Source organism: Cavia porcellus, unplaced genomic scaffold (genome assembly GCF_034190915.1).
Source record: "Cavia porcellus strain 051 isolate PalLab524CR breed Dunkin Hartley unplaced genomic scaffold, mCavPor4.1 scaffold_6, whole genome shotgun sequence".
In the NCBI taxonomy this organism is placed as follows: domain Eukaryota; kingdom Metazoa; phylum Chordata; class Mammalia; order Rodentia; family Caviidae; genus Cavia; species Cavia porcellus.
The window spans coordinates 82069425-82094909 of record NW_026947489.1 but is presented as its reverse complement, the minus strand read 5'-3'; the positions used below and the strand labels follow the sequence as shown (position 1 = coordinate 82094909).

Below are 25485 nucleotides of genomic sequence, written 5' to 3'. Positions count from 1 at the left end.
ATAACAAGGAATATAAAAGTGACAATTCTACTGTATTCAATACAAGAATGAATGGGTTAAATTGACAACTGCCCAAATGATGCTCAGGATGGTCACTGCAAAAACAAATGTGTTTCACAAGTGATTCTCTGGAATAACTGTTACATGGCCAACTGATAAAAGGACAACTACTGATCTGCAATTGTGAGTATTAAAAAATGTTGTTGCTGGGGAAGAAAGGGAGGAGATCTAAAGCATTAAGCAACATCTGCAGAACTTGAAGATATATTTTGAGACAAGTTCACTCTAATTGTGTATATTAGACTCAACTTCCTCTTCCACTAATTTAAGCCCGCCGAGGTGCTAGGATTACAAGCATGCATCAACGGAACCAGCAAGATTTACTTTCATGGTAAAATGAGAAAGTGCATGTACTCAGGATATATGTCTTATAGATTCAGTAGTCTATTATTAGCTGTAATACAAACTCCAAATATTCCCATTGATGGTAAGCAGAAATATGCTGCAGGGGATCTGGCCACATGCTGTAGTGCATAGAGGCTGACAATGTACTTCACAGTGTCTTTTACTTTGTGAAGTATATCAGGTTCTTCAGGTACAAAATAGATATAGTTTTAGTGGTGATTACATAAGAGGTGAGTAATTTATTTTCCCAAGGATAATTGAGACTTGGGCAAGCTATCTTCACTGGATCAGGGGTATTTAATGCAATGTTCACTTGTGTTTTCATAACACCACAGTTTTTAACAACATAATTCCTAAGCAGAGTTTGTATTCAACAACATGGCATTAAACACGTTACAAATTACATGAACGTTAAAATGGAAGTGAAAACCACAGGCCACAGGAAACCAACTGGGACTCATGGCCCAGTGTATGTGTTTAAAGATAAGTACACACCACAAACATCATGCACTGGTCCTTATAAATAAAGTGATATGCCATTGTATAAATTCACAATTCAGTAAAACAGAACACAATCTGAATCTTAATTTAGCAAATTTACTTTTTACTGTGCTGACAGCTCAAAATTTAGGTTTCCCTTCATGCCATTAATACAGTATTTTAGGAAAAAACAGTAATAATTACAAAATATATAATGCATTCACAGCATCAAGGAATAAAATAAAGGCATTTGCACAATACATCCAATAACAACATTTTCCCCCCAAACAATTCCATATTTAAGAAAAATTGATTTCAAAGTTTGGTTACTCATAAATCATGCCAAACTTTATAATTTCTGGAGATATTGATATATCTATTGTGATGTGCTATTGGAGACAAGTTATGATTCTGTCAGTATGGCACAGTCAGAAATTCACAGTAGTATGGTTTACATTTGGTACATGTGGGGAAACCTTACTAGCAAAAAAAGATGTAATATAAACATAACAAGTAAAATTCTGATGGTTAGAAAAACAAAGGTTTACTTAAATAACAAATATTGGCTCCACTGAGAAACAAAATCAGGCAACATAATTTACATGGTATAATATCCAGTGATGTTAGGAAATCAGCAGATGTCTTGTCACAACTTGGAAAACATAACATTCATTAATGTACAAGTTATGTGAAAAGAACACAACTTTGTCAAAAACACATACTCCAAGCATCTACAAATGTATATCTTAATGCCAAATATTGCCTCAACTTCAGAAACATCATTTATGAAAGAGAAAATGAAGCACGTGCATCAAAAGATTAAAACTATGCCGTGTTAAAATTACAATTCCCAAAAAAATAAGAGACTAGACTAATATCACTCTGAACAGTGCATAATAGTATTGCTCAATTTTATATCATAATGCTACAGAATTAGCATTGGGTTTTTTAGTGTCACTTCTTCTTCAGAGTATCTGTTCATTACATTATGCATTATATTATTTGTTCAAATAAATAGGTTAGAAATTCTTCCGATGTGTGAATCTCTATGTGGATATCTATCCTTTCTGTGTTATGGGGGAAAACAGATCAAAATAAGACAACAAAACAAACTCCTAGAAAATCATGATATGAAAGAGACATATAAGACCACAATATTAGGTGATATACAGTACTTACTATGCTTTCTCTTGTTATTTTCAATAGAATTGTCCACATCATCAGGGACTATACAATTAAGCATAACATTATATAGCTATTTTTATAAAAACACAACTTTGAAGACGTTGTAGGATGTGAAAGCAGTTAATAATCAAACCTGATGTAGAACCCGTGGTTTCCTGCCCGGACCAGCAAGTCAGGCCAAGGCACGGAATATCATCCCAGTCTGGAGGGGCTCCTTTCCTCACCTGGGGACCAGCCCATGGTTGCCCACTGGGACCAGTGGTTTGGGACCAGCGAGTCAGAACCAGGGAGTCGGGCCAAGGCACAGAATCCTTTCCCAGTTTGGAGTAACTCTCGTGCTCAGCTGGGGACCAGTCCACGGATTCCTGGGCTGGGACCAGCAAGTGGGGCCGAGGAACAGATTCCAATTCCAGTCTGAGGGAACTCCCTACCTTGCCAGCAAGTTCGGCCGAGGCATGAAATCCCATCCCAATCATGGTGAACTCACTCCCTCACTTGGAACAACACTTGAAGCTTGAAAATACAGCAAAATGACAAAATGAAAGACCAAAATGCAATCTCAAACATTCATCCCATCCCAAAAAAGCCTAGGAGTCATGTGCATAGAAGAAAACACATTCCACATAACTGAAATACCTGAAATAATAGTAACTGAAATAAAGAAGCAACTTTGGGAAGCATTAAACAAATTCAAACTAGAAATAATCTCGTAGGTAAAAAACGAAATGTTAAAAGAAATGAAGGAGATTCTGAACATATCTAAAGAAGACAGTTAAAAAATTGGAGGAACTAAACAAAAAGATAGAATCCCTGGATGAACTCTGTAAGAAACAAACAGAATACATAAAGCAAATGCAAAGTGAAATCAAAAACTCCATTGAAAGTTATAAAAACTGCCTCAATGAATGTGAAGATAGAATCTCAGACCTCGAAGACAAGATTGCAGCCAGTGAACAGGAAAGGGAAGATCTTTTCAAAATAACAAGAAATCAGGAAATAACTATTCAACCCTGCAAGATGACACAAAGCAGAACAACATAAGGTTGATAGGGATAAATGAAAACAATGATCATGTGTGCTGATTATTCCCATAACACATAGGATTTATCTCTTGTGTGAGTTTCTTCATGTATTTCACTTACAATCTGGCTGCTGAAAGTGTCTCCACTTGCTTACGTAGCCAGTGGTTCATCCCAGTGTGAATTGTTTCATGTGTTTTGCAATGACTGTATGTGTTAAAAGCTTTGCCACATTGTTATATGCATAGGGTTTCTCACCAGTGTGGAGTCTTTGATGTATTTTACAAAATCCATGTGTGGTTAAAGCTTTCCCATGTGCTTCACATAAACAGGGTTTCTCAACAGTGTAAATTTTTTCATGTATTGGACAATGAGCATTTCTGCTGAAACCTTTCCCACATTCCTTACATATATAAGTTTTCTGCCCAGTGTGAAGTTTTTCATGCATTATGCAATATGTACTTGTGCTCAAAAAATTCTCATGATGCTTATATACACTGGTTTTCTCTTGAGTGTGAACTTTCATGTTGCTTACAATGTTCATGTCGGGTAAAAGCTTTCCCACATTGCTTACATATATAGGGTTTCTCTCCAGTGTGAATTCTTTCATGTCGCTTACAATGTCCAAGTTGGGTAAAAGCTTTCCCACATTGCTTACATACATAGGGTTTCTCACCAGTGTGAATTCTTTCATGTTCCTTACACTGTCTATGTGTGTTAAAACCTTTCCCACATTGCTCACATACATAGGGTTTCTCTCCAGTGTGAATTGTTTCATGTATTTTACAATCTTGCCGTGTGTTAAAAGCTTTCCCACATTGCTTACATACATAGGGTTTCTCTCCAGTGTGAATTCTTTCATGTCGCTTACAATGTCCAAGTTGGGTAAAAGCTTTACCACATTGCTTACATACATATGGTTTCACTCCAGAGTGAATTATTTCATGTGCCTTACAATGTCCATGTGTGATAAAAGCTTTCCCACATTGCTTACATACATATGGTTTCACTCCAGAGTGAATTATTTCATGTGCCTTACAATGTCCATGTGTGATAAAAGCTTTCCCACATTGCTTACATATATAGGGTTTCTCTCCAGTGTGAATTCTTTCATGTCGCTTACAATGTCTAAGTTGGGTAAAAGCTTTCCCACATTGCTTACATACATAGGGTTTCTCTCCAGTGTGAATTCTCTCATGTATTTTACAATCTCGCCGTGTGTTAAAAGCTTTCTCACATTGCTTACATACATAGGGTTTCTCTCCAGTGTGAATTCTTTCATGTTGCTTACAATGTCCAAGTTGGGTAAAAGCTTTCCCACACTGCTTACATACATATGGTTTCTCACCAGTGTGAATTCTTTCATGTTCCTTACACTGTCTATGTGTGTTAAAACCTTTCCCACATTGCTTACATACATAGGGTTTCTCTCCAGTGTGAATTCTTTCATGTCGCTTACAATGTCCAAGTTGGGTAAAAGCTTTCCCACATTGCTTACATACATATGGTTTCACTCCAGAGTGAATTATTTCATGTGCCTTACAATGTCCATGTCGGGTAAAAGCTTTCCCACATTGCTTACATACATATGGTTTCACTCCAGAGTGAATTATTTCATGTGCCTTACAATGTCCATGTGTGATAAAAGCTTTCCCACATTGCTTACATACATAAAGTTTCTCTCCAGTGTGAATTCTTACATGAACCTTACAATATGCACGTCTTTTAAAAGCTTTCGCACATTGCTCACATACATATGGTTTTTCTCCAGTGTGAATTCTTTCATGTTGCTTACAATCTCCATGTTGGGTAAAACCTTTCCCACATTGCTTACATACATAGGGTTTCTCTGCAGTGTGAATTCTTTCATGGTTCTTAAAAACTCCCCGTGTGTTAAAAGCTTTCCCACATTGCTTACATACATAGGGTTTCTCTCCAGTGTGAATTCTTTCATGTATTTTACAATTTGCCCATGTGTTAAAAGCTTTCCCACATTTCTTACGTACATATGGTTTCACTCCAGTGTGAATTATTTCATGTTGCTTACAATGTCCAGATTTGGTCAACCCTTTTCCACATTGCTGACATACATAGGATTTCTCTCCACTGCAATATTTTTCACATATCTGAACATTGTGGTGTGTTTCTGCTTCTTTCACATTCACATTACCTTCTGCAGTACAAAGGGATACTTCTTTACACTGATTCCAAGATGTATGTCCATAGGATTTCCCTAGATTGTCATTTCTGTAAAAAAAAAAAAATCACGTATCAGATTGATAATCATATTACTAAGTTTTTATTGGAGATTTGAACAAAATTGTTTGCAGTCTCGCTGTTTGAATCCCCACTTCATATGTTTCTTTTGTATTTCATTAACTATTCACTTTTGTATTTCATTAATTATTTCTATGCGCAGCATATGTAATCATTGTCTTTAGATTTCTTACTGTTTATTTTCACTTTGAAAGTGGTATCATTTCTACTTATTTTGTTTTTTTTAGTCTTTCCTTACATTAAATAAAAAAAAGAAACATTCACAGTGAAATGGGTCTCAGTTTAATGACTGCATTAATGTCAAGTTCTGTTTTTAATGCCTGCTAAGAAATTCTGACCATGAAGTAACAGAACAGCCTTGTAAGACATGTTGAAAACAACCATTCCCAAAAGACTGGTACACATTTGGAAATCTTAAAATTTGGTACCTTTTGAAATGCAGAAATCTTATCTTCATTTTGGGCATGGGTACATATGTGTATCACATACACATCATTCTGATATGTTTCCCCATCACAATCTCCCTTCTGTCCTTAACCTGCAGTTTCCTTTTCCATATGATCAGTCTTACTTTTCTCTATTAACTCTTTCATTTCATTCCACAATTTATATTTTGGTTTCTCATCTAAAAGAAACCCTGTGACCTTTTAGGTTTTATAGCTGAGCTATTTCACCGAATTGATGGGAGAAAGAACCACCTATTTCTTATGGCAAATGACATTATATTATTTATTTTTTGACATTATGTAACACATTTTTTTCTTTTCCATGCTGGGAATGAACAACAGCTATTAGCATAAAATCTATAGCTTTTTAAATGTGTTTTAAGAGATTTTCGCTGATCATTAAGCTGTGAAGTTTGAACTTGAATTTTCCATTCTGCAAAATCTGATTCCTAGTGTGCTGGATTTACAAGAATGCACAATCACAGAGAGTCAACATTTTCCTTCTCCACAAATGCAGTGATAGATAGCTAAGCTTCTTCAAGGCCTGATCTATTACAACTTGATCTGCTTTGTATATGAGTAAGCATGTATCAGTATTTCATGTGCATTTTGAATTTTTAAAAATATATCCAGGACAAGTATGAGGGGATCAATTTCTAGAGACAACTGCACACTGATACTCAGAATGAGTGCACTTAACATTCTACCAGCCTTCTAAGAATTTTAGTCAGAATGGCTGATTCTTTAGAGCATGGCTTGGAAACACAAGAACTCCATTTTATTTCAAATTCTATTGCAATCTTAGCAATTTTTAGATGATGAATGTGTTGTACTCACATGTATATATGGGTAGAAAAACTGAAGGGAGAATGTCAAAACTCAAAAGTGTATGCCTTTCATACACATCTATATGCAATGTCATACATTTTCTTGATTTAATCCACTCATTATACATACCCTAGCTTATACGTCTTCGGAGAATATTACTGACAATAAATTGAATGGTGCCTCATTTCTTTGGTGGTATTTTTCTGAGGACTCACTAATTACTCAGGAACATTCCTTCTCCTTATGAGTGCGAATTACCTTAAGTATCTCCAGTAAATTTTGCATTCTTTTTCAGCTTCCTGGATATCCCCAAGTCCTCCTAAATTGTAGACATAGAAATACCAGCACTCATTAGAATAATACATACAAATTAATAGATATTGTTTAGAGTTATGATATAATGTGTCTAGGTCTGAGCTATTTTTAAAAATATTTTCACATTGTTTTTAATGAAACAGCACTGATGAGTGACATACAACATTCTGACAGCATGAGTGACAAAAGTATTTTGTCCTTACCAATTGCAGTCATGTTCCTAAAGGTTTCGCCCATCACATCTCTGTAGAGGTTCTTTTGGGATGGACTCAGCAAAGTCCACTCCTCATTGCTGAAGTTCACGACCACATCCTCAAAGGTCACCACCTCCTAAAGGATCATACATATATTTCTCACACGAAGGTTGAGACACCAGGCTTGGGATATCTTAAATTCTCTCCTACAAATCTGAATCAAAAGCAAAGTGTGCTGGTATATATCTATAATGCCAGCACTCAAAAGGCTGAGGCATGATGGTTTCAGTGAGTTCAGGGCAATTCTAGGCTCCACAGGGTGTTCAAATCCAGCTGATATACATATAGAAGCTTGTCTCAATAAAACAAAACAAAACTAAACAAATACAACCAAACAAAACAGCTGAATGAAGACTGATTTCTTCAAATTTAAATCCATGTCTTGGTCATTAATTTTGTGTATATACACATTTTTGAAGACAGCAAATTTGATGATAGATTGCAACTCACTGCTAATGTAACAGTGAAATAGGAGCACTGATACTTGTGCTGAGTCACTGCAATATTCCCTGTGTACTGTCTCTAATGCAGAGCTCACAGTGAGAAGCCTGCAGGACCAGCATCCACAAAGCACAGAGGCAGATAAATATCCCATCAATCAACTGGGAAGCCAAGCAAGCACCTCCCTTCCTTGGTAAGTGGTGGCGGTGTGGCAGACGGTGGCCCATCCAGGGGGCAAACCAGCAGCAGCTCCTGAGATCCATGCCATGCTGGAATTTAGGACACTTGGAAGGCAAGCAAGCACCACTTCTCCCTGGTAAGTGGTCGTGGTCTGGCAGAATGCGGCCCTTCCAGGGGGAGAGCCAGCAGCAGCTCCTGAGATCCACGCCATGTGGGAACTGAGGATGCTGTGAAACCAAACAAGAGGCCTGTCTCCCTACTAAGCAATAGTGAACCTACTGATGCATGGCCTAGAATCAAACATCCCACTTCCCTACCCCTCTTCTCCTATCACCCCCCGTTAGCAAATGGGAACCAGAAATCTGAGCGTCTCCTGGGAAGCAGACCATAACAAATAAGGGGGACTTCCTTCTACTACCTCTTTGAAGGCAAATATTTTTATTACTGTTTTGCTCTATTCTGATTAATGGTATTGCTCTATTCAATATTCTGTTTTGATAAGTACTATAATGTTCTGTATTTCATCTCATTTTGATATACGTGTTTGAAAGAACAACTATTATAAAGATAATAAAATGTACTGTGTTACCTATTACTGTTATCGCAGTAACCTGTTGTGAAGTTGTGTACCAATTTCACTGTATGATCTTAGTTGGGCTTATTCTGCCTTGTTCTGTTATATTTTACCACTTTCAAAATTTAAAAAAAGAAAAAAAAATCTCATCAATCACTTTGATAGGCTGCAGATAATGTCTCTTCAAATCTCATTTAGGCCAGTGAGTACTTTGTTCTTCATATACTTCAGCAGCATTTTGAAACATGAATTTGGTTTCATAGAACAAAACATAAATAACATCCAATATGGTACACAAATAACAACTCAAATGTTAGTGAAAATGCTGTTTTTAAAAAATAAGTATATAAAATGGAACCAGGCCCAAGCTGTAATTTATAGCTCACTGTCACCAAGCGATCACTTTCAATTCAGATGTAAGCAATATATCTTGGGAGGCTGGTGAAGGAGTTCTTCCTTGAATTTGGGGCTATCCTAAGTTACAGAGCTGTCTAAAATAGAGAAACCCTGACTGAGACACCCCACAGACAAAGTGAAACTTGAAAAGAGAATGCATAAGACACCTTTGGTTTGTTTTTAAAAATTATAGCCATACAATATGGAAAAATTCTAACAATATTCAACACTTTCTGAGAAACAATGTGGATCTCTTCCATACAACAAAGAAAACACTTTCGTAGTTGGGTATTTAGCTCAGTGGCATGAACGCCTGCCTGGAAAGCATAGGTCATGAGTTCGATTCTTGGTACAAAAAAAAAATCCAAATTTTACCTTCATGACACTGAGGCATAATTAGAGATAATCCAAATTAGATCTTAAGTATGGAACACAAAATTCATGGGTTGACAGGGATTTGAAATACTGATTGTTGCCAGAGCTATTGTTGATAACCTCAATGAAGCAACCAGAACCCAACTTTAACTTCACGCTTACTTTAAGAACTACCTGAATTTCAGTGAAGACCCTCTATGTTGTATGTCCTGCTATACGCTTCCTGAATCCTGTCACTCACTTGCACATCCTTTCCACACTCCTCTGATCCATCCTCAGCAGGAAACCCTTCATGCCTAACTATTGATATCACTGCAAAATTTCTGTTTAGAGCTTCTCCTTTACACCACTTAGTAAATTCCATTGCAGAGCATTTCCATATTTAAACTGTCTATGAACAACCAAGCCACTAAATCAGCTCTTAATTCAGAGATTACACACCTATTCCTTTCCATTCAGAGGATATCATGTGTATATGTCCATGCAAATGCCTAAATTTCAGCATTTTTCGATGAGAATTTAACTGATAGCCCTTTCTGGAATTTGTCCTTTATAAAATTTTACCCTGTCCTTGATAACACTTTCATATTTGCTTTATTTTTCTCAGACTTAAAAACTCTATGGCTGTTCTCACAAACCTAGTCTGTGAGCAGGGGTGCCACCTAAATAATTAAGTATGTTCAGAAATTATTTTGCACTGATCTGTATAATACACAGGAGTTCACCAGTTGTTTGGGAAGCCTTTTTCCACTGAGGCACACTACTACATGTCTCTGAATTCTCAGGATCTTTGCCACTACCTGTCATGAGGATGGAAATATGAGAACATACTATAAATTGAGGAGATCACTACAAATACAAAAAAACCCAAGTTTAAATTGAGCCATTTTGGCTATGAGGCCCTGCATTACAGACATTAATAAACTTTGGACATTCCAGATCTGCTACTCTGAGGAAAGAGAGCAGAGGCCTAGCTCATTACTGCTCTACAAGCTACAAAAAGCATCATAATCAGGGTCTTCCCAAGCTCCTTCCAATGCCTTAGATGTTGGAGTTACCAGGCCAGCAGTGAATTTCAAAGACGATACTTGAGTCTGCTGCTGTCATAATGAAGCCAGGGTTCTGGGGACCCCAAATCACCCTTGCCAACAGCAAGAGGCAAAAGGGACAGTGAATGACCCATGGGCAATGCTGGAGGACCTCAGGAGCTGAAGCTAACTAAATACCTGAGGCTCCAGAGACCACAACTACTCCTAAATACTTGTAACTGGTTTCACCCAATCCACCCTATCTCTGGGCTCCCATCCACAACCTCACCATTCCATGGCTCCAGGATCTCTCAGGTTCTTTGCTAATCAGGCCACAGGACATCAGAAGTACTAAATGAGATCCAGCAAGTGTTTTGCTACCAGTATCGTACTCAGAAAAGGTAAATCATGCTGAGACACCGGAAGAGACAAAAGTCACAGCCAGCATTGGCCTGAAATTTGGACAGTTCATATAGCCTGCCCCTTCATCGCTGATTGACCCCTGCTCTACTGCCCTCCTTCTGAGTCAAGAATCAACAGGGAAAGAAAATCTTCCCTGTAACAGAGGATCCCAAATGATAGACTGTAGTGCAGAGACTTCTGAAGCTGCCATTCTTCTACAGTGGTGAACTCAGCTCGACCAAAGGAGTGTTTGTACTGAAGAACTTTACCTCAGGCTTTTAATTTTCAAATCCATTTTATTTCGGTGAAAAAAGAACACATCAACTAAAATTAAGTTTCAAATCATGCTCATCAGGGGGCAACACTGGTATATACATTGCACATTGTCATCCCCAGATCATTCACCCAGACCACAAGACATCTCTAATCAATTATCCAAACAGTACTGTTACAGGCACCTGAGTTATTTAAATAGTATTGGCATGAGGCAGGGCTAGGTCCTCCAAGGAGTCCATGCAGGAGACCAGATACCATGCAAGTATGGGGAAGACTGTCACCTCATGCTATGGGCCACGTCTCAAGACAAATGATAAGCAAACTCATCCATATCCTAAAGACTGATATTCTAAATAGTTCCCTAGCACTCTGAGGAGGTCAGGAGTCACCACTCAAAGAAAAGTATCCTTATCCTAAGGACTGACATTTTAAATATTTCCCATCATCTTGATGAACTCAGGAGTCACTCTCCCAAAACTCTAAGGGAAAAGTCACTGCTGCCTAAGAATGCCTGCTTTCTATGTGACTCCCTTCCCCCTTTGTTCCCAATTTAATCAACTTTACATGAACTTATAATCTTACTGGCTACCATAGCTCTGTCCCATCTTATGCCCATCTGCATTGTGAATTCCGGTTTTTCCCCACCTTAAACTCATTTCACCACATGATTTTACTCTATACAGTTCCCTAGAAAGACAATGTTTGGCATCCCGCTCAGGACCCCTTCTCTCTCTCAGGTAGCTTTCTTTCTCTCAATAAGTATATTGTGCTCTTAATTTCTGTTGTTCCTAAAATTCATTCTTTGACTTTAGAGAACACAAACTCATACCAGACATATTAGACAGAGAGATTCATTACTCTATAGCAATATCATTATAAATTTTTCTCTTTCCTGAAGTCAGATAAATCAGTAGTAGTTTGTATTCTACAATGTTGATCTCACCTTTCCAGGGATGCTTGCATTGAAGGGCTTTATCCCTGACTTTAAGTGCTACTTTTGTTTTCTGAAAGTGAAATGATCTGTAATTTTGGTGATGGTATCTACAATGCATTAAGGAAATGACTAACAGTATTTCTTATGAATGGTTTACTACCAGCCATAGAGGAAGACAGGTGGCAAAAATTCGTTGTTTTGATTTTTTCCTTGAAACTGAAGGATGTACTTGAAAGAGTTTTGCCCTAGAAACAATTACAGAACCTCATGGTGGTAGTTCAAGGTGGAAGAAGGCAAAATCAGGGATGCTTACTCATATGGTCACTTCCTCTTTTTTCCTTGATTACAACTTCCTCTTTCTTTCCCAGGGTCCTAAAGAAAATTCCCATCAGCTCCTTGCATGACATCAATGTCCCCTCCAAGCACCACATCCACTCAAAAGTCACATATACCTCTGTTGTAGTCTAGAAAAATAGCTTCATTATTTTTGTATCATAGCAATACCTGTAACTTGGCCTTACTGTATATGTGTTTCTCCCTTCCCCCTTTGGATGACCTAATTAATATGTTAATCAATGCTCTCCTCTGTAAAGAATTGTAAAATCTTACCTAATTGATATGTTAACCATTGTTGCCCTCTACAAATAACAGATGTGATGCTAAGATAAGCTAACAGAAGTTGTTAATCACTGCTAGACTTCTAGTCTCTGCTGAGGAAAACAGGATTTCTTTTTATCTAAACTTGCTTGTTTAAGGGAAAACTTGCTTGTTACCTGAATCTTGCTCTTCCCATGAAATGTAATGCACCATGTTTCTGTTCTGTAGTGCGCCACACCCCATCCCTCTCCTTGCATTGTGTGACCAGCAGCTGTTTGTGGATGTACAAGATAAAAGACCTGACTTTTTTCTGTCAGGTGGCAGTCTCCAAATTGGCTCCCAGAGACTACTTGCCAGGTCTGGCCTAAAATAAAACCTTTGCTCCCTAAATTTTAATTTCTTGCTTCCTTGGATTTTATTCCAGGATCTGAGTTATCACAACCACAAAACCCCATAGTTAGTCCAGGGGGAGGAGAGCCAAACTTTTGGTGGCTGTGGGCTCCTCTCCACATTCTTTAAATAAAAGGCCACTTTTACATTTCTTATATTCTGCTTCCGTATTGTGCTAATTTACCTCCTCAGTAACCTCAGTAATCTAACCCACTTTAAACCTATCTCACTGTTGTAACCTAGTTCTAACCCATGTGCCCCCTTCCAGTTCTATATGCGCCATTTGAATAGAGATTAAAATTCCATCTCCGGTAAAGACTTAAGTTTTAGCTCCTTGTAAATTCCCCTCCCCTCCCCATTCTTAGGTTAAGTCTCCATTTCGCATAAAAGCTTTAAGTTTCAGTTTCTTGTAACCGCCCCCCCCTTCAGCCTATCTGCAATACAATGTACTGTCCCTAAGAAATGTTTAACTACAAGAAAGTTATCAAACTGGGTCAAAGTTTGCAACATTCCTGTGGTTTTCAGCTTTAAAACCCAACCTTTTTAGCTGTAAGGCACACAGTCTCCAAATTGGCTCCCTGAGATTGCATCACCTGGCCTGGCCTAAAATAAAGTCTTTGCTCCCCAAATTTTAATTTCTTGCTTCCTTGGGTTTTATGCTGGGGTCTGAGCTATCACACTCACCACAGGATTTTATTCTATAAAATCAGAGTCCTTTGCTACCGGCTCAGAACCCCTCCTGTTTCTCTCAGACAGAAGCTTTCTGATAGGATTTTTGGTGTAGTAAAGAAGAGAATATAAAGTCAAAATGGCCTTTATTCTAAGACCATGGAGAGAACACCATGACCACTGGGGGTCTGGCTTTTTTTTTCTGGAAATGTGTGAGTGGCATACATATAGTTTTTGACTTGGGTGATGCTTAAAGGTGGCATTGCTGATATGCAAGTAGCTGATTGAGATTCTTTTCTGGCCACAGGTAGGTTGAATAGGGGACAGGAAAGTGACTTCAAGATAAAAGTCCCATGGTTCCACCTCCCACTTCCAAAATATCCTATTTAGAGAAAAATACTTTCACTTTCTTTCTCCCAATAAATATATTCCACGTTTCAACTCTGTTGTTCCTAAAATTCATTCTTGCATTTTAGAGAACACAAACTCATACCAGACATAGAAGGTCAGAAATTTCCTTCCACTATATCATGGTATTGTTGCCTCTATTTCTAACTAACTCAGCTGCCTGTAAACTTAAGAATTCTTTATCAATTTGACTTGGAGTAACTGTAGCAAATAAAATGTTCTTAATGAATATAGGGAAATATATCATTAAATTGAAAAAATGATTATCACAGTTTTTCTACCTAGCACCAGCCAACATTTTCAACTTTTAGGTATGTGGGAAAACAAAACAAAACAAAACAAAAACCTCAGAAAATAGCAATCCTATAAGGGACAGTATATCATTCACTGTAATTACCATGTTATTTGCAGGTATTTCATAGACCACAAAAGGAACATTGAGCCTATTAAATACCATGTATCCATTTCAATAAATGTGCTCATAGCACTGCATCATTGACAACTGTGACTTTTTTTCTGTATGAGGGATTGAACTCATGACCTTGTGCTCTCCAGGCAGCTCCTTGTATCCCTGAGCTCAATCCCCAGACCCAACAACTTTAGATACTAAATATGACTATTAACAATGCTTAATTTGCCATTGACATATTTAGTTATAAATTTTGTAAACCTACATTTTCACAAATGAAATTATTTTCTTTCCTTGCAGTTTAAATTACTTTTTTTTTAGGTACCAGGGATCAAAGCTACAACCTAGCACTTTCCAGGCAGGCGTTTCTGCCTCCTGAGCTAAATCCCTGGCCTGTATTAATGAATATTTCACTTTATTCATTCAAATAGAACTGTGATTTTAGCAAAGAATGTCAAGGTAGACAGAAATTGATACACAATCAGAGAGGAACTGGAACCTCAAATAGTCCATGCAAAAAACTAAATACAACAACCACTGCTACAAGCACAGCTGAAGAAAGCCAGACCTGAAGGTGAAGATGCAGTGACTAGGTCTACATGCTCCTGAAGAGAAAAACAACAGCTTGAAATGTACTACAGTTACCACCACCCCCTCCAGGAAGTCCTGATAGGCATCAATTACCATACTCAATGACCAGAACAACTGGACTATTGTTCCCACAAAATGCCTTGGCTCTTTCCACATACCTTTTCTGGCTGACTTGTTCCCCTGCTGAATAATATTAGTTAAGCAGCTATAAGTTTACAGGTTGATTGTAGTCTGAGACCCACACTGTACCCACATTGTGACTTTCCTGTATAAATGACTCCTGACAATAGGTCTATGGCCAAAACACCGAAGACCACTCCTGATAATTCAGGGTTATTCTTCTTTTTTTCTAAGAAAATTTTTGAAATTCTTTTGGTTTATGACTTCATTTCTCAATGTTGTGAGTCATTAAACTTGATGCATTTGATATCAAACAGGGCAGGATTATATTTCTCTTATCTCAATTTAAATATGAAGTGTCTGGTAAAGGCATTGTTCCAAAGCCAAAATTTCAAGCTGCTTGTTTGCCCTGAGTTTAACATTTCAATGAGCTTTTAGAAGTCCTCAGTCTAATGAACTGCAAATGTATTGGAGGAAGGAGGTCACTGTTGTCCTGTAGCACAATAGGTGCCATTCCTAAATCTGTGTTTGTCACTGCCTCCTGGATGCCACTACATGGCCTTCTTTTCTCTGCAGCACCATTCAATAATTGCCATTTTACATAATTCAACTTTCACTCAGCTCTATTATTCTTTATTTTCAATACCCTTTCTGTCAACTTGGTTGATTATTTTTTTCATTTTAGTTTTTTGATTTAAAGTCATAGTCTCACTTTGGAGTTCTGGCCAGACTTGCACTCACTGTGTAGGTTAGGCTGTCCTTGAATACATGGCCATTCTCCTGTTTCAGCCCTTTCATTGCTGGGGAAAAGAGGTGGGCATTATAACACATGGCATTTGTCTTTTTTCTCCTCTCCTTTTCACTATTGTTCTTTCATTTCAGTGGCACTGTCGTTTAATCCTGAGGTTTGCTTGTGTCAGTAAGGTTTCTGCAGCTTGAGGTGATTTTGTGAACAATAATATAGGAAGCCAAGCAACCCAATTGAGAAATGTGGAATTTCATTAGCTGGTCTCAGCACCACTTGTATACAGAACCCCCACCCCCATTTCAGGATCTAAACAAGAGGCTCTGAACTGGAAAGTTAGAGATGTTTTAAAAGATAGAATCACAAAAAGATCCTGTTGGAAATCATTTAGCTAGAATCTTATAATAATTTTTGGATGATAACTGTATTCTGCTTCTTTTGTTGAGCAGGTTAATTTTTTTCTTTGGGTACAGCTCATTTTGCTTTTCTCCTGGGACTTATACCCTGAGTGATTTTCCATTTTTCTGAGTGAAATACAGGGCACTAGTTAAATGCAAAGCTCAAGATGGCATCTATTAAGCCAACCTACAACACAGCTAAGTTACAAGTTTCAATATTTTTTAGGGTAAAAACACACATATCCGTAATCCCACACTCAAGACGCTGAGATAGGAGTGCTGCTTTGAGGTTAGGGCAATTCTGTGCTCCATAAAGGGTTCAAATCTAGCTGATATACATAGAGAAAACTTGTCTCAATAAAACAAAACTAAACTAAACAAATAAAACCAAACAAAACAGCTGAATGGAGACTGATTTCTTCAAATCTTAATTTCACAACTTGGGATTAATTTTTGTATATACACATATTTTGAGACAGCAAATTTAATGCTATATTGCAACTCACAGCTAATGTAACAGCCAAATAGGAGCACTGATTCTTATGCTGAGTCACTGCAAGAGTCCCTGTGCACTGTCTCTAAAGCAGAGCTCATAGTGAGAGCCTGCAGGACCAGCATCCATAAAGCCCAGAGGCAGACAAATATCTCATGAATCACTTTGATGCACTAACAATGATATCTCTTCAAATCTCATTTAGGCCACTGAGTCCTTTGTTCTTAATATACTTAAGCAGCATTTTGATATATAAATTTGGTTTCATAGAACAAAACATAAATAACATCAAATATGATACATAAATAATAACTCAAATGTTCATGGAAAACTGCTGTATGTAAAAAATGTATAAACAATGAAACCAGGTACAAGTTTCAAATTATAGCTCAGTGTCACCAAGTGATCACTCTCTATTCAGATATAAAAAATATATCTTGGGAGGCTGATGCAGGAGAACTTTCTTGAGTTTGGTGCTAGCCTAAGTTATAGAGCTGTCTGAAATATAGAAACCATGACTGAGACACCCCACAGACAATGTGAAACTTGAAAAGTGACTACATACGACACCTTTGGTTTCCTTTAAAATTTATATCCATACAACATACAAAAATTCCACAATATTCAACATTTTCTGAGGAACAATGTTGATATCATACATAGTATACAGAAAACACATTCAGAGCTTGGTATTTAGCTCAGCAGCATGAACACCTACCTAGCAAGCTTGAGATCATGAGTTCGATCCCTGTTACAAAAAAAATTCAAATTTCACCTTCATGACACTGGGTCATAATTAGAGATAATCAAAATTAGATCTCAAGTGAAGAACACAGAATTACTGGGTTGACAAGGATGTGGAATACTGATTCTTACCAGAGCTGGTGTTATTCACCTCAAGAAAGAAATCATAAGCCAACTTTAACTTCATGCTAAGAACTACCTGACTTTCAAGGAAGACCCTCTCTGTTGTATGTCCTGCTATTGGCACACTGTGTCCTGCCAGTCACTTCCACATCCTTTCCATGCTCATCTGATCCACCCTAAGCAGAAAACCCTTCACGACTAAACTATTGATATCTCTGCACAATTTCAATTTATGGCATCTCCTTTACACCACTTAGTAAAGTCCACTGCAGAGCATTTCCATATTCCAACAATGTATATGATCAACCAAGCTATTAAATAATCTCTTAATTCAGAGATGACACCCCTATTCCGTTCCATTCAGAAGGATATCACGTGTATATATATATGTTCATGCAAATGACTAAATTTAGGCATTTTTCAATGAGAATTTAACAGGCAGCCCTTTCTGGAATTTGTCCTTAGCAAGCACACTTTACCCTGCCCTTGATGACACATTTATATCTGCTTCATTTTTCTCAAAATACAAACCTCTATGGCTGTTCTCACAAACATCGTCTATGAGCACATGTGTCACATAAAGTATGTTCAGAAATTCTTTGCATTGTTCTGTATAATACACAGGAGTTCATCCGGTGTTTGGGAAGCCTTCTCCACTGAGGCACATCACTACACATCTTTGAATTCTCAGAACCTTTGCCACCACCTTTCATGACCATGGAAATATGAGAACATGGTATAAATTTAGGCGATCACAAAATACATAAATACGTAAGTTTAAGGAGAGCAGTTGTGGCTATAAGGTCCTGCATCACTGACATTGATATACTTCTGGCTTCCAGATCTGTTGCTGACAGGAATGAGAGCAGAGACCTAGCTTCTTACAGCTGCACCCATCTTGAAACCACATCGGAATCAGGGTCTCCTTATGCCCCTTCCTGGGCCCAGACTGTTGGAGGAACAAGGGCAGCCGGGGATTTCAAAAATGGCATTGTGGCCTGGTGGTATCACAGTGGTGACAGCGTTCTAGGGACCCAGAACTGTCCTGGCCCCAGCGAGAGGTAAAAGGGACAGAGGATGACTCAATGATAGCACTAGAGGACCTCAGGGTCTGAGGCTAAGCACACAGGCTCTAGACAGCACAGCTGCTTCTCACTACTTTTTTTTTTTTTTTTTTTTTTTTTTTTGGTCTTTTTCCTTTTTATGGGTACCGGGGATCGAACTCATGACTGCCTGCTTTCAAGGCAGGCGCTTATGCCGCTGAGCTAAACCCCCAGCCCCTTCTCACCACTTCTAACTGGTCTCAACCGGATTCCACCCCATTTCACTGCTCCCATCCCATAACATCACCATTGCTGTAGTTTGGAGGTCTCCCAGGTTCTTTCTAAGAAGTCCACGGAGAACAGAAGCAAAAAACAGTGGTCTAGCAAACATCTAGTGCTCCCTTTTTTGCCTTGGCCTTGCAATTGATGCCATGACACCGGAAGAGACCGCCTACCTTGGCCCGCCTGATTGGACAGTTCTTACAGCCGGCCTCTACATCACTGATTGGCTCCTGCTCTCCTGCCTGCCTTCCGCACCAAGAATAATTACAGAAAAAAAAAAAAAAAAAAAAAAACCACCCTGTAACTGTGGATCCCCAATGAAAGATGGTGGAGCTTCTGGAGCTGGCTGTCTTCTGGAATGTTGACCTCAGCTCGTCTGATGGGTATTTGCACTGAAAGTCTACCTCAGTCCTTGTTTTTTCTCCCAAACCCATTTTATTTGAAAGTTAAAAAGTAAAAAAAGTGGTCCAGGGATTTAGCTTAAGCGCCTGCCTGGCAAGCTAGAGGTGATACATTTCCATCCAAGATCTAGCTACCACAAACTGTGCTGCTATAAATATGGGTGCACATATATCACTGTGGTATGATGATTTTTATTCTTTTGGGTAGATACCCAGAAGGAGAATAGCTGAGTTGAGTGGGACCTGTAGACCTAGTTTGTGTGGAATCTCCACACTGATTTCCACAGTGGTTGCTTTACCACCAACAATGGAGAAGGGTTCCCCTTTTCCCCCACAACCCCTCCAGCATTCGTTATTGCGTGGTTTCTTGACAGTAGGCATTTTTTCTGGGGCAAGGTGACATATCAGTGTCATTTAATTTGCAATTGTTAAATGACGAGTGATGCAGAACATTTTGTCACATATTTGTTTGCTGTTTCTATTTCTTCATCTGAGAACTGTGTATGTCACCTCAGATGCACATTTTTGGATTGGGTCTTTAAATCTGGGAAGACTGAAATTTTTAGTTTTCCGTGCTCTCGATAGTAATACTTTGTCTGAGGAACAGTTGGCAAACATTTTCTCCCACGTTGTGGGTTGTCTCTTCACTCTGTTAGTGATTTCTCTTGCTGTTAAAAAGTTTTTCAGTAGGGTGAGATTCTCACATAATTCTCTTTGATTTTTTCTGTTCAATCCATGTTTTCTTCATAAAGTCTTTGCTTACATCAATGTCTTAAAGAGTTTTACTTACTCTATCTTGCAGCAGATTTAATGTTTCTGTTTTAATGTAAGATGTTTGATCTATTCTGATCTTAGCTTAATACACATGGAAAGATAATATTCAGAACGTATAAAGCCACTTTTTCCAGCACCATTTATTAAAGAGGCTGCTTTTCTTCCAATGACTCTGTTTGGCACCTTTGTCAAAGATAAGATGGTTTAGTGGTCTGGGGTTGTTTCTCCATCTTCTAATTTGTTCCTTTGATCTTTGGGTCTGGTTTTGTTTTTTGTCAGTACCACACCTTTTTTTTTAAATCACAATACTTTTATAGTATAATTTCAAGTCAGGGATTTTGATGAACCCTGTCTTTTCTTTGTTGCCCAGGGTCACCTTTGCTACTCTAGGTCTCTTCTGTTTCCAGATGAATTTTAGGATTTATTTTGTGTAATTCTTTGAGATATGCTACGGGGTTTTGATTGGGATTGCACTGAATCTGTACAATAGCTTTGGAAGTATGGTCATTTTCACTATATTGAATTTCCCTACCCAAGACTATGGGATAGCTCTTCATTTTAGAATATCTTCTTCAATCTCCTTGTTGAGAGTACTGTAGTTTACAGTGTAGAGGTCATTTACATCCTTCGTTAGATTGATTCCTAAGTATTTCATTTTGTTGGATGCTATTGTAAAAGTTATTGTTTCCTTGATTTCTCTTTCCATGAGTTTTTTACTCTTGTTTATGAAGTCTATTGATTGTTGAGTGTTGCCTTTGTAACCAGCTATATTACTGAATTTGCTTCTTCAACTAGAAGTCTTTTGGTGCAATTTTTAGGGTCTTCTAAGTAGAGTATCATGTCTTCTGCAAATAATGATAGTTTAAGATTTTCCTTTGCTGTCTTTATTCCTTTTATTTGTTTCTCTTGTCAAATTGCTCCAGCTAGTTTCCAGGACTATATTGAATAAGAGTGGAGACAGTAGACATCCTTGTTTTGTTCCTGATTTTAGAGTGAAAGCTTTCAGTTTTTGTCCACTTAGTATGAGGTTGACTGTTGGTTTGTAATAAAAGGCTTTTATCAGATTGAGATAAAGATCATCTCTCCCAATTTTTGTAGGTTTTTTATTATGAATAGGTGATGGACTTTGGCAAAATCTTTTTCTGCATCTATTGAAATGATCAAATGGTTTTTGCTTTTGGATTTGTCAATACGGTGTATTATATGTATGGATTTATGTATGTTGAACCACCCCTGCGTCCCAGGGAATAATTCCACTTAATCATGGTGTAAAATCTTCTTGATGATATTCTGCAGTCTGTTTGCCAGTATCTTATTGAGGATTTTTGTTTCAGTGTTCACTAGGCAGAATGGTCGGTAATTCTCTTTCTTATTTGGATTGTTCTCTGGTTTTGGTATCAGGGTAATGCTTGCTTCCAGGAATGGATTGAGAAGTACCATTTCCCATTCGATTTCATTAAATTTTGAGAAGTGGTATTAGGTCTTCTCTAAATTTCTTATTTATCCCTGCCATTTCATGGCTACGCCAGCTTTCTTTCAAGGATCAGTGGACTCTTTCCATAATGGGCTGCAAATGTTTTCAGGATTCAGGTTCAATCCTCCAGGAATAAAAAATCCACTGATATGAGAAAATATTCTGAGAACAGGCCAGGGCGGGACACAACAGAACAGAGTCAGAAGTCTGTGTTAGAGGCAGCAGACTTCATTTTCTTTTTTTTTTTTTTTTTTTTTTGTCTTTTTCATTTTTATCGGTACCAGGGATCGAACTCACGACTGCCTGCTTGCAAGGCAGGTGCTTATGCCACTGAGCTAAATCCCCAGCCCGAGCAGACTTCATTTTCATGATTTTCACTCATTTCTATTAATTTTCCACCTAGAAACCCAGTATGTGAACACAAAAGGAGCACAGTTACTGTGTAAAGTGAAGACATTACATTTAAATGATAGTAATGGTCTGCAACAGAGTAAAGATGAAATAAAAGCAAGCATCAATTCTCCAAGACAAGCTTGCTACTCATTCAGACTCATAAAAATGCTGAATTCTGAAAGTGATCATATTGCCAAGCATGGGGGTGACAATTATTGCTGAAATGGAACCAAATTCCTAATCCAATTAAACATTTCCTTCTGAGGAGGCAGGGATACCTGAGGACTTCACACTCTAAGTTCCCCTTGCCGTATAGTTCCCTTGTCACTAATTGGCACTCAGCTCTTCAGGATTTTAATATTCCTAGAAGTCGTATATACCCTAAAGCCTGGTGATCCATTTTTAAACACCTTTTGGGCTTCAGAAATGGGTAGGATATTACTATGATCGCTTCTATATGTATACACTGCAGCCATGTGTGTTGGAACCCATGAACCAAATCTGGTCCCTGGATCCTTCCTCTCAGGTTCTGAAACTGTTCTTTGGCTCCTTGACCTCATAAAAAAGTTCCCTTTTCCTTATCACTTTTTTTCCAAGATATTTATGCTTTGGAAACAATCAAAACCAAACTTTCCTCATGGAAACAATGAGATAATGAATAGATTTATATTAAATTCTGTAAGTCAGGTATTTTGTACCTGTATAAAAGTAAAGAAATAAATATCTAATATAATTCAGCTATCTGCATGTTCTGAATAAACTTCCAGTGCATCAACTCATTCTTCAACTAATTATGTAAATGAGGTTTTAATCTATGAAAACCCTAACAGTTTTTTAGCTTTTACCTGTTTCAGTTTGACTCCAGCAATTCTTTGGAGATCAAAACCATGTAATTTCCTGTACAATCCATTCTCTGCCAAGCATAACTGGCACCTGCCGAGGAATTCATGGGTAAAACAAATGAACTGCTAGAAACACCGGGACTCATGTTATATAGTACTTAGCAAGTTGATGGAGGCCTCCTTTATTATCTACCAATATCACTTATAAGTACTGACTTAGAAAAATTATGCAGAATACTCACAATGATGTAAAGAGGTGTATAATCATGGTTTCTGAGAAATCACTATAATACTCCTCAATATGTTAATAAGGTAGCATATGTTGATAAGTTAGCAATATATTTGTTGATAATAACACTTCCATCTACAGGTAAAGAAAACTTACGTGCAACAAAATTTTAAGGAAACTTACAGTTATCCTATCTGGAAGTTAATTTTCTGTTGGGGCCTATGCCTAAATATCCAGCCCCCAAAAATGTGCACAGCAAAGGACCAAAAGAATCAGAAAAGTGGCATCGTCTTGAGGGAAACAGGAAGAGTGAAATCTTCTTTAGAACTCATAACTCTGCTAACCAGCCAGCCACCTGTCACTAGGCAGCCCATATTTAATCAGAACAAGCAAGGAAGTGAGTTGGCAATGGTAAAAACCTGAGCAGGCTCCTGGGAGAGGTTCAAGGAACCCACAGAGCAACAGATGATTCTAATTAAGAAAAACTATCCAGCAAGTCTCCAGGTGGCCTCAGCTGTGGCCTATCTTGTTCCTTATGGTGTCTGCTCATTCTCAGTTCAATCATGCCCAGGCCACACCACAGCCCTGCACATGTATTCATCTTCAACGCTTTCCAACATCTCTCTCTTTTTTTGTTTTGTTGACTCCCAGGATGGGTAGCCAGCTTAAGGTGGGGAAGCATTGAGGAGAACTCCAATTTAAACTCATCATAGTCCATCAGTTCATAACAGTAGTCATTTACCAGTATAGCCAGCAATTGTCAGAGGATGTTAGTGATCCTAGCTTCCCCCACAGCCAAGCTTTTACATTGCACCATATCTTCAGAGGCCAGGCTTTTCTGAAGGACATCCAAGGCCAAGCTAACATGAGACCTGCATTAACTACTGTCTTAGTTATCTTTTACTTGTTTCTGAGACAAAATACCTGAAGCCCAAGTTGAGAAAGGAAAGGTTTATTTCTTTGGTTTTTGGAGGTTTCAGTCCACACTCAGTTGGCTCCAAGGCAGGTGTGCATGGCTGGGCCACAGTTCATGGCAGCTGCAAACAGCAAGCAGGAACCAGCAAAAAGCAAGACACACTTTCTTCCTGCCACTATATTACATCCTGTCTCCACCCCTATGTGGCTGTAGCACTAACATCATCAATCCATGTACTACACAATGAACCATCACAAATTCACAATGCAAATTCATGAAGCCTGGGGGACACAGGCATAAATGATGACATTCCACCCCTGGCCCCCAGGACTCATGTACATCCATTATACAAAAGACATTTAGTCCACTTCCAAGAGTTGCCAACGTCCTATGTTTCAGCATTGCTGAACAGTCCAATTCCCAAGTCTCATCCAAGATCTAAGGCAAACTCTTAACTGTAACCCCTGTACAAATGAAACAAGGTTAAACATTTCTCAAATGCAAAGGTACAAGGTAAACATTACCATACCAAAAGTTACAAGAAGGGGAATATAAAGCATTGGAAACAAAAGGAGTCCAGCAGGGTGAACATTAAGTCCTAGAATTCCATGTTCAGCATCAGAAGCAATCTGGTTACAAACTCCAAAAGGCTTGGGTAATTCCTGCCCCATGGCACTCCAGCGATTTTAACTCCTGCAGCTTTTCTCTTAAATCTTCTCTGCTCTCTTTTTGCAGCTTCCCTTGAATCATCCACATTCCTGCCTTTTCCAAACTTCTGCAGTCTCCACCTTACCTTTGGCTTCACCCTTACGTCTTCACAAATTGCCCTCTCAGGGACACACTTTTTGGCCTCCCATGCACTTTGCAATTGAGGCGGATGCCATCTTGCCTCAGAATTTGTGCATTTTCCTTGCACCTAAAATCAGCACCTTGTGGATGCCAACAAGGTTTGCTGCTGACTGGAGCAGTACCTACGCTTTTCTGTCTTTTGGCTATAGGGGTCAGTTGCCTGGATTGCTGGGCTCTGTTTACCTGATTGTGAGGAAAAGCTTCTCTAAGTTGCCACCATTCTGGAACCTCAAGTGGCCTCTGTCGCCATTCTGGAACATGGCACTCTGCAGCTTTTCCCTCTGAGCAAATTCTTTCACTTTTGCAGTGAGGCTGCACAGGGTGGAGACCCCCTTCTTATGATGCCCCGGGGCCATCTTTCTTATCTCGTTTCTCCTCAGGAATCAAAATCTCAACTCTGCCTTTGTAATCCATAGTCTTCCTGGAATTTTCCTTCTGGCCAAACTCACAGCATTGTACACTATCCTGCTGATCTCTTTGCTTTTGATATGCAACATAAATCTGGCTAAAAGCCCCCAACAATAGCCATGCCACAGCCTCAAGTTTTGATTGCTTTTTAAATTCTTTTTCAAGAATAATCAGTCCATTGCCCTTTGTCTCAGTCTCAGCAAAGTCCCTGGGCAGGAGCAAACCTTGAGGTTTGCAGACAAACCTTCTGCCAAGCCATAACACACATCATGTGGAGTCCAACAACCAATGCAGTCCTTCTTCCCAACAAAAACCTCCCAAGCCTGGTCTTTACCATCAGGCCCTCTATCAGCCTTGTGGTCTCCTGAGCTC

The 25485-nt window shown here is 38.5% G+C and overlaps 1 protein-coding gene across 1 annotated transcript; it reads right to left on the bottom strand.

Annotated features, from left to right (window-relative positions):
- Nucleotides 1-1030: 1030 nt before the first annotated feature.
- LOC134476515 (zinc finger protein 431-like) lies at nucleotides 1031-18988 on the bottom strand. The gene is made up of 4 exons (XM_063251210.1): nucleotides 18853-18988; nucleotides 7159-7285; nucleotides 6899-6959; nucleotides 1031-5336 (listed from the first exon to the last, which is right to left on the bottom strand). Exons 1-4 carry the CDS (start codon nucleotides 18934-18936, stop codon nucleotides 3578-3580), a joined length of 2031 nt encoding a protein of 676 aa, XP_063107280.1. The 5' UTR covers nucleotides 18937-18988; the 3' UTR covers nucleotides 1031-3577.
- Between the last annotated feature and the right edge of the window lie 6497 nt (nucleotides 18989-25485).

Bases quoted from the DNA above. Each gene is read 5' to 3' on its own strand.
- LOC134476515 (XM_063251210.1), bottom strand. From the start codon at position 18,936: ATGTTTGCTAGACCACTGTTTTTTGCTTCTGTTCTCCGTGGACTTCTT. The intron at 7,286-18,852 runs GTGATGTTATGG...ATGATCCTTTAG, and splicing joins ACCTCCAAACTACAGCAATG to GAGGTGGTGACCTTTGAGGA. The intron at 6,960-7,158 runs GTAAGGACAAAA...TCTACAATTTAG, and splicing joins TAGGAACATGACTGCAATTG to GAGGACTTGGGGATATCCAG.